General features: G+C 55.0%; 1 protein-coding gene across 6 annotated transcripts in view; it reads right to left on the reverse strand.

Annotated features, from left to right (window-relative positions):
- Positions 1–1,841: 1,841 nt before the first annotated feature.
- HECTD4 (HECT domain E3 ubiquitin protein ligase 4) overlaps positions 1,842–14,901 on the reverse strand; it is a 166,203-nt gene continuing 153,143 nt past the window's right edge. For 4 of the 6 annotated variants that reach the window (XM_061141804.1, XM_061141802.1, XM_061141803.1 and 1 more), the window contains exons 65-76: positions 13,900–14,006; positions 13,117–13,240; positions 11,434–11,624; positions 10,208–10,354; positions 9,944–10,063; positions 9,106–9,261; positions 7,385–7,488; positions 7,053–7,274; positions 5,835–6,001; positions 5,429–5,624; positions 4,669–4,891; positions 1,842–4,142 (exon numbers count right to left, since the gene is read on the reverse strand). In XM_061141804.1, the coding sequence (XP_060997787.1) occupies positions 4,006–4,142; positions 4,669–4,891; positions 5,429–5,624; positions 5,835–6,001; positions 7,053–7,274; positions 7,385–7,488; positions 9,106–9,261; positions 9,944–10,063; positions 10,208–10,354; positions 11,434–11,624; positions 13,117–13,240; positions 13,900–14,006 (1,894 nt within the window). In that variant the 3' untranslated portion in view covers positions 1,842–4,005. Of the gene's footprint in view, positions 4,143–4,668; positions 4,892–5,428; positions 5,625–5,834; positions 6,002–7,052; positions 7,275–7,384; positions 7,489–9,105; positions 9,262–9,943; positions 10,064–10,207; positions 10,355–11,433; positions 11,625–13,116; positions 13,241–13,899; positions 14,007–14,038; positions 14,173–14,901 lie in introns of those variants that run through there. The other 2 variants (XM_061141801.1, XM_061141805.1) reach the window with 2 other exon arrangements.

Below are 14,901 nucleotides of genomic sequence, written 5' to 3' on the forward strand. Positions count from 1 at the left end.
GTATGGATGATTTTCTACCTTTACTGTAGGTTTGCCTTTGCCAGTGAGCTTTTCCATTCATTATTTGCTGTTTTCTAGTTTTGCCCTTTTCCAGCTAGAGATGTTCTTTTAGTATGTTACAAGGTTGGTTTGGTAGTGCTGAATTCTCTGAGCTTTTTCTGAATTGTCTGTAAAGCTTTCGATTTCTCCACCAAGTCTGAACGAGAGAACCTTTCTGGGTAGAGTATTCTTGGTTGTAGGCTTTCCCCCACTTCATCCTGCAGTGGAGGCCCGGAGTCTTGGCCACTGGACCCCTGGGGAAGTTTGCTGCCGTGTTTCTACTGAATTTAAACCCAGGAGTGGACTTGCTGGTCTCAGAGGAGGAACCAGGACAACTAGAGCAGGTGTAGGGTCCATTCCCCCAGCAGTGCATGAGAGTTCTCTTGGTTCCACGTCTTCCCCCAACCACGGTGCTATCTTTCTAGCCCTTTTGCTGGTGGTGCAGTATGCTCATTGTGATTTTAATTTGCATTCCCCTGATATAACTAATGAGACTGGATATGTTCTCATCGTTAGATGGTGTAATTCTGAATATATTTGAGACAACTTTTTAAAAGGAAATGGCCTCCACCATCCTGGCCAGCTGAAACTCCAATACTTTGGCCACCATATTGCAAAGAACTGATTCCTTTGAAAAGACCCTGATGCTGGGAAAGGTTGAAGGCGGGAGGAGAAGGGGATGACAGAGGATGAGACGGTTGGATGGCATCACCGACTCAATGGACATGAGTTTGAGTAAACTCCGGGAGTTGGTGATGGACAGGGAGGCCTGGCGTGCTGCAGTCCATGGGGTCGCAAAGAGCCTGACATGACTGAGCGACTGAACTGGACTGATCGGCCAGCAGGAGAATCCTAGGTGTTACAACGGAGGTGTCTTATTCTCTGGCTTCGTGTGTCTGATGAGAGTCTTCTCTCTGTTGCGAGTGCTTGTTTTTTGCTCTGCTTCTAGCACCCTAAAGCAACAAACTGGAGAAGAGAAGAAAGTTGCTTGTTCCTCGTCCAACAGGGTTCTTAATCTTTGTATAATAAATATGTAGGACACAACCACTAACAGCGTTTATTGAGTACAAAGAAGGTGGAGTCAAGAGAAGGAGAATTAAGTGGGTCTGTAGTCTCCTGAATGCAGACCAGAGGGCATGTATGTATATGTGCGTGTGTGTGTAGGGTGTGTGTGGTGTGTCGGGGAGTATGTGTGTGATGGACATGGGACAAGAAGACAGAGCGTTGATCTTGGATGGTAGTTCTGAGCTAAGTCTTTCCCTCTTCTCTGCATTTTCCTTTTGCACAAAGTAGTTCTAAATCCACTGCCTGTGCCCAAGGGAGGACACGTGGTCTAGGAGAGGCCCAGACTCTTCCAGTGCAACTGTCCATTTGCGGAAAATCCTCACGTCAGATGAGAGTATAGACCAGCTCCAGGACAAGGAGTTAGCAAGACCTGCAGGGGTAGGTTTACCTTTAACCTTGGATTTCCATCCCTTCAATCAGACTTCCTATATGAAAACCAAAGAGACTTCCCTGGTGGTCCACTGGTTAAGAGTTCATCTTCCAATGCAGGAGGTGCAGGTTCCATCCCTGGTTGGAGAGCTAAGATCCCACATGCCTCGTAGCCAAAATCCAAGACATAGAAAAAATATTGTGACAAATTCAATAAAGACTTTTTAAAAAGTCCACATCAAAAAAAAAAAAAAAGAAAACTTAAAAAAAGAAAAAGAAAACCACAGACTTAAGGGGTCAAGTTGGGGAGCAACAGGTCATTTATAAGCATAAAGGAGTTAAGAATCACACCAAGTCCAAAGAGACCATAATAATTAGAAACACTTTTAATTTCTAGCCGCTTGGTAACCCTCAAGCATCAGAGCCATTCAAGGATGTTAGCCTTTGAATGTTCTCAGCAAGAGTAGATGACCACACAACTCTTAAGGTAAATCAAAATTAGATGAAGGTTATTTATTGGTGTGACTTTTCCTGTCATGAGCTTCCTTTACACAGCAGTGGTGTAAATAGCATCAAACTGAATGAAAAGTTTGTTAGATGCAACCATAAATAATTATAATAAATATACATCAAGTAACTTTACAGCACACATTTTTTAGGGCCAAGGTTTGGATCTGTCTGGACCTCAATGTGTTCTCTGGGAGAAGCAGTCGTGTTAGCAGCAGATACCTTACTCACAGCTGTCATCTAGTCAAGAGATGGGCCAACAAAAGCTTCCTCTTGGGGAGGTAGCTGACAATTCAGAGTCCATTCAAGGGATGGGAAGGATGGGGGGGGTGGGGGGACAAAGATTTAAAAATACAGGGAGGAAAAACCACTTTTAGTAAATCCAAAGGCTCTTTCATTATTCAGAAATGAAATAAAAGGATCCTTGTTGTCAGGACTATGTCCTGGCGAGACCCCCAGTCAAGGGGGCTATGGCCCCCAGGAGGCAGCAGCCGACCGAGTTCCTTCCAGTCAGGGAAACTGGTGGCAGGCACCTCCAGACATGACTGATCCTGCATCAAATGTAACTGATGCGACTGGAACAATTCATCCAGGTTTATCCTTTCCTTAGGTCAGGGAATCGTTTTTATAATGGTCCTTAATGCATTTCCTAAGAAGAACAGGGAGGCGGTGGATGCTAATGCCTTTAACTCTAAAATCCACACCTTTCCAACAGGCCAGGGCCACAGCCGAGAAAGGAAGAGCAAATCCTCTCTCTCACCAGCATTCACACTCCAAAGCCTTCTAGACAGCACTCACGCAGAACTTCCAATATTCACAATATTTTACAATAAATACAGTGATGTGATTTTGCACGAACTGGCAAGGTCCAAAAATGACAGGGTCCAACAGGATGGCGTATGCTGCTCTCGAACAAAGTACCACTGGACAGAGACCTACTCGGGCACAGATGCACTGGGGCTGCAGGGAGCTGCGGCAGCTCAGCCCTGGCACACACTCACGTGGGGAAGGGAGGGGGTGCAGGGCGGGCCTGGCCAGAGGGGCGGAAGGACCCGTTGTCTCCATCTGGATTTGAAGGTCTTAGTCACTGAAGTAGACCCCGAATGGAGCAGAGCACCTCAGACAGCTCTTTTGAAAATGGGGTGTGGCCTTTCCGCTGCTCCTCACATCACAAACACCATAGTGAGGAAGGGCCGTTTCTGAGGACAGAAGGGGTGGGGTGGGGGGGCCAGAGTCATGTGCTTTCATGTTCAGAGTCCCGGAAAAATGCCCCCACTTGAGCTCTGTTCCTTCAGCTCCCGGGCTCTTCTCAGCTCCTGAGCTGGGACGCACCTGGCCTGACTCTGGACTAAGGTCAGGAGGGATCCCTTCGGTCATCCGCTCCTAAGCGGCACTCAGCGGGAGCCTGTCAGACTGGGCCCAGGAGAGTCGGAGAGCAGAAGGGTTGTCTGGGTGGGAAGGAAAAACCCAGACCATAGACAAGAGTCTACAGCCGGAAGATCAACACACAAAACTCCCTATGTGTGTCTCCCATGTTTGGGTCACTGGCCCAACCATTTCAAGTTGGAAGGAGGCCTGCAGGAGCCATGTCCGGCAGAAACGCCAGCTTGAGGCGGAAGGCAGGGCTGGCCACAGACTTGTCTGTGGAGACGCGAACAGGGCGCTCTGCGGGCTGAGAGCATCTCACTACCAGCTTCCTGCTGGGTGGTTCTGTGACGTAGTGTCAGAACCCGGTGGCCACGAAGGAAAATGTCCAGGAAGATCAAATGAGACACGAGCTGTCTGGGAACTAAACTATCCTACAAACATACCACAAACAGGTAGCAAAAGAACCAACCCATCACGAAACGTACAAATACATAAAGTTAAGTCTTCCAGGAGGCCCTGGAATGTGGACAAAAGTTCGGAAAAGCAAAATGTCGCCAACTCCTCACGCAGGGCCCTGGAGGGGTGTGCCCGCAGCAGCAGGCTTCCCAAGCCAGCAGAGCAGAGCCTCGGTGACAGCCTAACCTTGGCTCCCTCCCCTCAGCCACTCAGGGGGTCTTCGCGGTAGTGAATGGCACAACGTAGTTTCTCCAGCATGATTTCCAGCGAAGAGTACTGGGGAAGCTTGATCATGAACATGCAGGTCTCCACTCGGATGTAGCGAGAATCTGGGGAACCTACAGGAGAGACCAGCATTAGAGCAAGGACCCCAGGGGGCCTGGCGGGCCCCTCCGCCTCCAGGTTTGCCTCTCTGGGCAGCTCTTAAGACAACCCCAAGGCCCAGTTATCAGGTGGAAGGGGAGGGTCTGGGAGGCTGGGGTGAGGCAGGAGGAGATTCTGGGGGAGGAAAGAGCAGCACAGGCCCCAGATGGCTGACCTGTGACAGGCAGGTCTGGCCAGCAAAGAGTTTTCTTTGGATTTTTCAAAAATTTAAAATTTTTTGCTGCATTTAAAAGTCAAAAGATGACAACATATCTGGATTTTAAGCTTGGAAAATCTCAAAGGATATGTCAACTTTGGGCCTGTGCTGCCACTTGGCGAAAAGTCAGGTTTGGAAAGCACGTGACCCCCCGACCCCTGCACCTCTCATTTACATTTGGGGTGTGGTGTTCAGGGGTACCTGTCCATTGTCCTCCCTTCAAGCCCCAGCTCCAAACAGGGCCTGAGTGTCCCTGCTTGGAATGTGACAGGAGAGGCCAGTACCTGCTGTGCCATCCGGGGGGGCAATCTTCATGGGGTATGGGGGCACATGGGCCGTGTCAGGACCCCCGTCTTTGCAGGGGCAGGTGAATGGGATGCGCTCCTGGTTGCAGGCAAACTTGATGAACTTGCACAGCTCCTCCTGGGCAAACATCTCCAGTGCCCCCCAGAAGAACTCGATGTGCTGGTCGGTCTCCATCAGCCCCACCTGGTACATGGTGTGGGCCTGTGGAGAGAGGCCCCAGACGTGAGCAGGCCTGGGCCTCTGCTAACCTAGCCTCCCACCCAACCCCAGGGTGTGGTGATGACCGCAGGACACAAGGAGGTCACAACTACGACAAGGACTGCAAAGGCAGTGGTAACGAGAGTCTGCATGACTCTGGCCTACCCGTTAGGCTCGGCAGCAGGGGTTCTACCTACGTTACCCCACTGACCCCACTGGGTGGGTCCTGTCGCTGCTCCTGTTAGAGGTGAGGTCACTTGGGCAAGGTCTCCCAGCTGGCATGGGTGAAAGCAGGCCATGCTGAGCAGTGGAGGGGCTTCACCTCTGGTTGGTGGCTTAATTCACAGGCTCTGGAGGCAGGGGATCTGCCATTTCCTGGCTGGGTGACCCTGGGCAAGTGACCTCAGCTTCCGTTTACTCAGCAGTGAGATAGGGATGAGCACGGCTCCTCTCTTCCGTGAAGGGACAGAGCGCCAGGACACAGGAGTACTGTACAGACGACAGGCTGCATGCGCCCGCCAGCCTGGCCTGGCCACCGACCTTCAGGAACTCGAGGTTGATGTACGGGAGGCCGCAGGTGCGCAGCTCCATCTCCAGCGGGCTGAGCGTGGTGAGCAGCTGCAGGGGGATTATGGCCCCGAGGCCTGCGCGCACGGCCGTCACACACTCCACGTTTTGCAGCTCGCGCAGCCGCAGGCTCCGGATGGCAGCCGCGTAGATGTCCTTGTTCTCCCACCTGGGGCGTGGGCGAGGGATGACCCTCAGGAGGCTGCTGGCAGCTCAGGGAATTCCTCTCCTGCTCTGGGTGTCACCCGCCCCAGAGCCGGTGTTTCTGAACACGGTCCTTCCACTGAAGACACTCCACCATCGTTCCCAGCACCCCCTGTCCTGCCTCCTGTCTCCCCCCAGGAAAGCCGCCTGTCCCCATCCGAGGCCCTGCACTCACGCCACGGGGATGTGCCGGCCGCGGCTGCACAGCTCCACCTCCTCGCCGGTCATGGTCAGGTAGGTGAACCGGCAGCAGGGCTTGTTGGGCCCCTCGGGGCTCTCGGTGGCCAGGTGCTGGGAGGCGATCTCAGCACACAGGGCCTCCAGCTCCGTCTCGTCGTTGATCTGGAGGGAGGGCATGGCAGAGCGGGGCTGACCACTGCCCTGCTGCCCAGATCCCCAGTGATAGAACCTCATCCCCGTCTGGGGACAAACACTGGGTATTGTGGGGCGGGGCGACCCTGGCCACCATGAACAGGTAGGTGGCACTGGCCTGGGCCGTCAGCCATGCCCTCGGTTCAGGGTTGGGCACTGACCACGGCCTGGCTAACAAGACCAAATCACAGCCTCCCTCTTTCACTGGTGCGGGCACGGCGTAAGGAGGGTGAGCCTTGTACTGCTGGGGCGTCCTGAGACAAGTCATTGATGATGTTATTGGAGCACCTGGATTCAGCTCTGTCTGAATCTATATCTATACTTTCAGTTTTAAGGTCAAATCATTTTTTAAAAAAGTTGGGGTTTCCTGTCACTTGTCACCAGAGAACCCTGACTTAATCCCACCTGTGGAAGGTACATGGGCCACCCTCTCCCGTGCGGCACAGTGAAGTGCATGCAGGGCCACCCGGAGGAGAACAGCCTGTGGCTCTGGGGTGGTGAAGGCTGCGGGCACCCCAAAGGAGGTTCGTTTGCCTCCCCCGCCAACCCTGGGGTGGTTCTGTCTCCCGGCACCCTCTGGGGCCTTGCCCATACCCTCTAGACGGAGGCCTTGGCTGGACTGTCTGCCTGGACACCGTCTTATATCCCTTGCCTGCCTCAGGCCCTTGGCGCCACCCATGGCCCCGGGAGGGCCTCTCAGAGCAGCGCCTGGCAGGGACTCATAACCCCCAGCCCCTGGGGGGTGTCCTGCTTTGACCCTTTAAGCAATTCATTGTGGGCCACTTTCTGCTGAGAAGTCAGATGCCATCCCAGCCCCTGGCTTTGCGGCTCCCATGTACCAGCTGCCCTCAAGTGGCAGCTAAGGGGACTACAGACAGCCTGGCAGCGAGGACCTGCCCCGCGAAGCCTCAATCTGTGTGGGGGGTGGGGGGGTCAGCTGACACCTCCTCCAGCAGACACAGGGCAGGGGCACTGCTCCAGAGCCCACGGCCCCCCAGAAAAAAAAGCGCTTTTCACTTACACTCTCAAATTTCTTGACGTAATTGTAGGTGAGTACGTCTGCTTCCTGCAGGTCTTGGTCAGGGTCCAGGGGCTCGCCCACCAGCGTCTTCCAGAAGGAGGGCAGGAGGTCCAGGGGGAGGGGGACGTCTGCTCGGATGGCGATCCCCAGCAACTGGCCCAGGAAGTGCAGCAGCTGCTCCTCCCCGTAGGTGATGGGGCTGGGGGTCAGGATGTACTTGCCCTGGAAGCCGAGGCAGGGGCGAGGATGGACCACAGGGGCTTGCGGAAGGCGCAGAGCTGAGCCCCCACCCCTCAGGGAGCTGCCCGTGGGGCTCAGGCCCCACGTCTCACCTTGTTCTTGTTGACGGCGGAGCTGGGGCACAGCAGGAGGAGGGAAAGCGAGGAGCTCTGCAGCTCTCTGCACACCTGCCACAGGAAGTGGCGGAAGGAGCCGCCTGCGGGCGGAAGGGAGCCTCTCAGACCCCCTGCCCACAGGCCCTGTCCCCACCGGCACCCTGACCCCACCGGGACATCAGCCACTCCGCCCCCCTGCACTGGGGCTTCAGGGAGTGGGAAGAACCCGCCCGAGGGCTGAGGGACCTGGGTTCAAACCTGAGGGGCCACTAACTGGCTGGCGGCTCCCAGGAAACTGCATCACTGCTGAGGCCAGCCTCCACCCCTCCACCTCGCTGATAGGGGCCATCACTACACCCACCTCCCAGGCTAGTTCTGGGGAGTCCACGAGATCAAAGGCAGATCCTTCGTGGGTCAGCTGTCACGGCTGCAAGCTGACATGTATCAGTCAGGACTTGGGGGACCTGTGTCCACCCTCTGCACTGGGCCAAGAGCAGGGCCCCTGGCTTCCTCAGCACAGCTTCCCGCCAAGCCCAGGGCTTGGCGTGTTCAGTGAGAACACAGATACATGGACGGACACACAGATACAGTGCGATGGGCAATGGGCAGTGATCAGCTCCTCTCCTGCTGCCGTTTCACACGTGCCCCTGGGCGTCACAAAACTCCTGTCTGTGGCTGGTCTCCTCTACCCTCCCCTGGGGAGCCGTCAGTGCCCTCGGTCTGGACGTTCTGAGCAGAGCTGTGTGTGCGGAGGACTTGCTTGGGGACAGATGTCAAGGCCTGGCCCTCATAGCTTCCACGGAGAAGCAGGAGACTCCTGCCTGCTGAAGCCGCCAAGGGCTGGGACAGAATCGGACAGGCCTGGGTTTGAACCCCAGTGAGCCGGCTGACTTTGGGGAAGCCCCAGTTTCCCCATCTTTAAAGCAGGGCAGTGCTGGTGTCAGGAGGAGTATAAGCTGTTGAGCCTGGGCCTGGCTTGTTCTCTCAGTGAAAAGAGCTGTCCTCAGACAGCCTCCAAGTAAGGTGTACCCAGGGGAGGCCACGGCGCTGGCCAGAGGGAAGGCTGCTGCAGGAGTGTGTGCCATGATCAGGGCGGGCATGGGAGATGGCGCTGCTGAACAGCTTTCCTGCCTAGGGTGCCCAGTGAATTAACTTTATTCTCCCACCCAGTGTGGGAGGCATTTTCGGAATGTCGAGCTTAAATGAGGACCATGAGGGAGCACTTTCTGAGTCGCTGTCCCTCATCCCTGCAGTGTGAAATGGCAGAAGGTGCCATTTTGATCAAGGGTTTCCCAGACCTGTCTCTTATGGGGCACATACAAGCTTTTAGCCCGACCAACCCCCCAGCCAAGGGCTCTTCCTGGAAAATAAGTCCAATCCACACTGAGGGTGTCTCTCCTGGGTCCACTCTGCCAGAGACGCACCCCTAACACTGATCAGAAACCGGGTCCCTGAGCCTGCATGGCTCAAGGCTGAAGTCCCAGACCAGCAGGGGCACCACTCCCCAGAGGACAGGGGCAAGTCCAGGGGGGCTGGGTTTGGAGAACCTGGGACCACTGGTCACTCGGGGGCAGTCCTGGCTTCTGTGTAGAACAGGGTAATGAGTATGTGGCTTCCCTCTTGCTAGTGGGCAAGATATTGGCTGTTTAACAGTAACCCCAGGAATTTCACACTCTACACATGGCCTCCAACCTGAACTGGCTCGGGACTCCACTTACTGGTGCCATGGACCTCCTCCCCCGTGAAGCGGATGTTGAAGGCATAGGTAGGGTCGCCGCCACTCGCCAGTTTGACGCAGAGCTGGGAGGAGGGCACTGAAGCCAGCTGCCTGGCTGCCTGGCAGAAGTAGGAGTTCTCAGAGGCTCTGATCTCCCCTGGAATGAGAAAGAGGAGGTGCTGAAACCTCCCAGCGGCCACCTCCCACCTCCTGCCTCCCAGGACAGGAAAGCCTCCTGGCCAGGCCCTGCCTACTGCTCCCATGTCCCCCACCCCCTGGAGCAGCCCCTGCCTCCCCTCGACTCCTGGAACATCTTCAGTCATCACGTCTCTGTCATGGGGGGGTTCCTCTCAAGGAGCCCATGGCCCTGTTCTCCACGTGGTCAGCCCCTCCCATCCTGTCACGTGTCTTGGGGATACACCCGGGCTCCTCTCACTCCCCGGCTCATGCCCCTCCTGACATCTCTCTGGTCATGTGCTGTAAGGGAGACTCCTGGCTACCTCCCCAACATCCAGCCTCCCCTCTGCTTTGGTGCCTGAGCCCAGAATTTGGCAGGTCCACGGCCAAAGCAAAGCCCACCTCTCCCACCACCCCCTGCACTGAGGTGCGGCCTGTGCTGCTGACACCCCTCCTCCTACCCCCTGAGAACAGTGAGCTCTGGACAGACTAGACAGGGAGCCACGGGCTGGGATTCAGAGCAGGGAGGCAGGAGCACCCCCACCCACGAGGGACTGTCAAAGCAGCTCCCACATCCTCTTCTAGAGGCTTCTTTCACGTGTAAGAAATCAACTAGCCAGGTGCCACTGCCCGCATCTTCTGGTCTGCATGGTTCATCTCACCTCCCACGATCTCCAGCGGGTCCAGAGTGATCTCTGGTGCCGCGTGGTCGGCCGTCCTCTGCACCGTGGCGTTCAGCACCCGATTCATGACGGTCACCTTCGTGTCATAAAAGATCAGCCCTGGAGGGAGGAAGGTGGGAGAGGCTGGGATGGGGTGGGTGGCTTCCCCCACCCCAGTCACCCCGAGGCTGTCCCCTGTGCATTGTGCAGTCTCTTCCTGGGGGGTGAGGTGGGGGGACAATCTGTTGGCGGCCGGGCACTGACCTTTGGCCTCCTTGAGCAGGGCGGCGATGCTGTGACTGTACATGGGTGTCTGGCGCAGCTCCACCAGCGGCAGGAAGAAGGTCTCGAGTGTGGTGTTGAGGGACTGCAGCAGGGCGAAGCGCAGGCGCAGGCTCTCGATGGGCACGTCTGTGGGGCATAGTGGGCAGGGGCAGTCAGGCGGGGGCTCGGTCTGGTGAGCCTCGACTCTCTGTCTGTCTGTGAATCCCTTGGGGGGCCTGGTCACCAGGAGGGGCCAGAGGCTGCTGGTGAGGGAGTGAGGGCCAGGCGGAAGCAAAGGGCGAGGCCTGGGTTCTCAAGGAACCCATGAGTCCCGTCGGCCAACTCTGGGGCTGTGCCAAGGCTGCATGCTATACTGTTTTTAACTTTTAATTTTCATATAATTATAGGCGTAAACGAAGTGGCAAAAAAAAAAAAAAAATGTGGAGTCCTATGTACCTTTCACCTAGCTCCCCTCAGTGTGACATCACACATCAAAACTGGAAACTGATGGGGGCACACTGACTTGTCCTTGTCCGCCCTCCCATGCGTCCCTTCCCTGACAGTGAGACTGACGTTGGGACAGCTTCTTGCTCATGTTCACTGTTGCAGCACCCGCAAGAGAGCGAGGGCTCGGACGTGTAGCTGATGTGAGTGAGCAGGCTGAGGGGCCTGAGGAGCACATGGGCACCAAAAGCCCCAAAGCCAGCCCGGGGCCTGCTGTGTTGTGACAGGGCGCCCTCTCCAGGGGTGGATTTCTGGAGAGTGTCTGTTTTTGTGTATTATTTTTCTGTGCATTCCTGGTTTTGATAAAAAATGCCCTTGTCCTGTCATTAAGGATCGTGCCTCCAACACAGGCTACCAGATGGCCTCTTACCCCCAACACCAGGCTGGCATCCAAGGTGGCCTCTAGGCAGCGGGGGCCTGGGTGTGATGGCGGGGGTCTCGTCTCCCAGCCACCACACTCCTGGGTCTGCTGCTTGGCGTGGTTGCGAGGAGCACATAATAAGTCCTCACAAACTTTAATTTGGCCACAGTCACAGCCTCCTGTCTTTCTCTCCCTCTTTCCTTACCCACTTGGTTCACAGCAAGTGTTTCTAAGGATTTGTTTAATGGGTGTGTAAAGGGCTTTGAGTCCATCTGCACACCCCCTGTGCCATCGTGGATGAGGTCCCCACAGGGCAGCCCAGGGGGTGGTCCCTGAGAGGCATCCCCCTGGGCCCACATACTCAGGAGACAGGCCACTCTGGGGTCAGCGGCGTCTGTGGGGTCCAGATACACCTCGTGGGGATGCAGACGCGCCGGCGTGATGGCCAGGTGGCGGCACAGCCGGTTGATGTACTGCACGAGTGCCACGTCCATCTCCAGGGTCCACTTCCTGGAGGCCTTGTGCGCGTGCCGGACGTCGATGCAGGCACACCTGGGGGCAGGGAGAGGCAAGGTGGGGCAGCGGCCCCTGGGGGACGCTGGGTTCCTGCGCTCCTGTTTATGACAGCCTTGCCTTCCAGGTGTTTTTGGTGCTCAGCCAAGTGCTGACGGTAGACGGAGGGACTGCTCCTCCTGAGCAGAAAGCGCTCTTCAGAAGAAGCAGGCAGGGGGCGGGGTGAGGGGAGGGCAATATGCACCCCCATGTGCCTCCCTCATGTCCATGGACTACACGGTCTGAGGGTTAAAGACATAAGTGAAGTCCTTGGGTGGAATCTCGGCTACAAAGCACACCTACTTCCTGGGCCTCAGCTTCTACATCTGTAAAATGGAGCTGGTGATGGCATGACCTCATGCCCTCAGGGGGGCTGAGTGAGAGGACACCCACAATGCACATGGCACGGTGCCCGGCACCTCCCGAGGGCAGTGCCAGTCACAGGTGTCCTTTTCCCTGTGACCCCACCCCAGGTCCACTTACACAGCTCCTCGAACAGGCAGGCAAAGGTGTGTGTGTGAGGGCTGCCTCGCTACAGCCACATCAGATGTAAATTACAGTTTCTAAAACCAACCAGAGAACCTGGCCCTGCCACCGTGAGCCAAGGTGCATCTGGGCATCGACTCTGAGCCTTCAATGAAGGTACAAAGTGCTGGTGCTACGCAGTAAAGAATTTCTCAACTGTTTGGAAAACAGGGCTTTAGAAAAGCATGCTTCTGGCAGCCATTCCTTCTCTGAGGTCCAGTGCCTCTTGCTGTGGGTCAGGGTGTGTAGGCCTGTGTGGTGGAGCCAGAGGCAGAGGGAGGGGAGATTTCTTCCGGTTTGTATACATCTTGCCTGTTTGAGGTTCTCTTACAGAAAGGGGAAACCATATTTAGTTTGACCCTGGAGCCTTGGCAACTAGTGACCCTGCTGTGTTCCCACCTGGGAGGGTGAGAGAGACGGGAGAGGAAGTGTGACGCCAGACAAAAAAAGACTCTTTGGAATAAGTCATCCCTGTAAGGGACTGACCTGTCCCCTCCCACCAGTTCATATGTTGGAGCCCTAACCCCTGCAGTGTGACTGTACTGAGACAGAGCCTTTAACGAGGAGATGAAGTTAAACGAGGCCACAGGGTGGCCCTAATCTGACAGGACTGTGATCCTCACGAGAGGGACAGACACCAGGGATGCAGGCGCAGAGGCAAGGCCACGTGAGCACACAGAGTGCGGTGGCCATCCACAAGCCAAGGAGAGCCCTCCGGAGAAACTAACCCTGCAGACACCTTGATCTTGGACTTCCGGCCTCCAGACTTCGAGATACTGGGTTTCTGTTGTTTAGAGCACTGTTTCAAATGGGTGAGAAAACCCACTTTAGCAAAATTAGAAAATAACTCAATAAGCATTAAAAACAGGCCAGATGGAATGGCTTCCCAGGATGTCATCTCTTGGGAAGTGTGTAGTGGCTGAGGACAAGTTTTCACAAGGAACTGACCGGGCTGACGGCCTCTTACCTCTCAAAGTGAAGATCATAGCCGCAGGATAAAATCGCTCTCCAGACGCTGCGGATGTCTTGCTTGGCTCGGTCGATCACAAACTTGTGAAATCCTTCTAAGGTCAGGTACTTCTCCTCTGGGACTGACAAAAGAGTGTTCACAGAGTTAGGAATCTGGTGAGAAATGGGGGCCCCACAAGATACTCTCAGTGCACCCTCTATTTCAGGACCCAAGTCATCTAACTCCTCTGTCTTCTGCTGTCACTCCAGGGTCTATTAGCAGACCGTCTCCACCTGCTACTCAAGGACACGCATAATCCCCCAACCTGACAGGTGGTCACCAAGGGGTGGGGCGCTTCCTCTCCAGTCCCATCTTCCTGTATCTCAAACATTCCTGACTAAGCAATTTTTGTGACAATAACAGCTTTCTCCAATTCTGCTTGGACCTTTAGGAAGATGAGGCTCTAATGCCCAGGTAAGTGCCCTCTGGGAAAAAATTTCTGAGCAGATTGCCAATCTTTACTTTCGGTCATGATCATTGGTTCTCTTGGGGATATCGTGTTTTTGGAGCTAATAATCTGACCTCCACAAGTTTAGGTCAGCAGAGATGGAGGCCTGGAGTAGTAACTGGAGTCGGCCAAGGATGTGGTCTGTGTCGTGAGCAGGGCTGCCCTGCCTAAGCTAAAACGCGAGGGAGCCAGGCAGGAAGGGAAAGGTATGGAGACTGGTTCCCAGGCTGGGCCGCCCCTGTCCAGGGTGGCAGCAGCCCCAAGCCTGTATCAGGCCCCAAGTGCTTCTTTACCTTCTTGTTTCTTGGTGGGTGACTTTTCGGGGTCCTTTTCATCTGGCTTGCTCTTTTCGGGTGACTTGGGCTTCACGGTGGGCTTCTTCTCACTCAAGGCAGTCCTGCTGTAGACCAAAGCACTGGAGTCGGGATTCCTCATGCCCACACCCTCTCCTGGCGAGGGGGAATGCAGAGCCTCACCAGGCAATGGCTCCTCCTCCCCCAGCTACGGCTGATGGTTCAGGGGAGGCTGGGGTCAAGACCAGCTCTGTTCTGATCAAGACAAGCTTCCTGAGCAAATTATGGGGACAAACGGACACTTTAAAATGCGGACAATCTTGAGGTGATGCTTTCCAAATGTTTTTTCTGCATACTTCAGAGCTGCACTGTCCAAGATGGAGTCACTAGCCACATGCAACTACTGAAGTTTAAATTGATTACAATGACAAGTCCAGTTCCTTGGTGGTGCCTCACAAGTGAAGTGCTCAGAAGCCATACGTGGCTAGGGGCTACTGTGCTGAATAGCACAGACAAACCATGTTTCCATAGTCACAGAAAGCTCCATGGGACAGTAATGATTCAAAAGCACCATTTGTGTACAAGTAATTAAGGGACACTCTTTTCTCTTGATGATTTAAAGGATTCCTCTAGAGACTCCTGCTTGGCAAAACTTTACTATCGGAATTTTCACTTGGGAGCCATAACCTTGTATCTAAAGAAGATTCTATCAGGTAAGTGTACAGACCCACACATGGAATGTTATGCAGCGACCTTAAGAAGAAACGGGGGTGGGGTTCTTTCTGTGCTGATATGGAATCATCTCCAAGATCAGGAATGAACAGCAAGAACAAGGTACAGGCTTTCCGTACAGTTGCTGACATCAGGGTATGCTTACACTTGCTTGCGTGTGCCTACACTCGCTTGTGTATACCCAGGAGGGTTTTGGGAGGCTAAGTATGGGGCACTGCAGCCTTAATGAGGGGACCGAGGATGGAGAGGAAGAGGAGTGGCTTTGATACT

Source organism: Dama dama, chromosome 5 (assembly GCF_033118175.1).
Source record: "Dama dama isolate Ldn47 chromosome 5, ASM3311817v1, whole genome shotgun sequence".
NCBI classification, from domain to species: domain Eukaryota; kingdom Metazoa; phylum Chordata; class Mammalia; order Artiodactyla; family Cervidae; genus Dama; species Dama dama.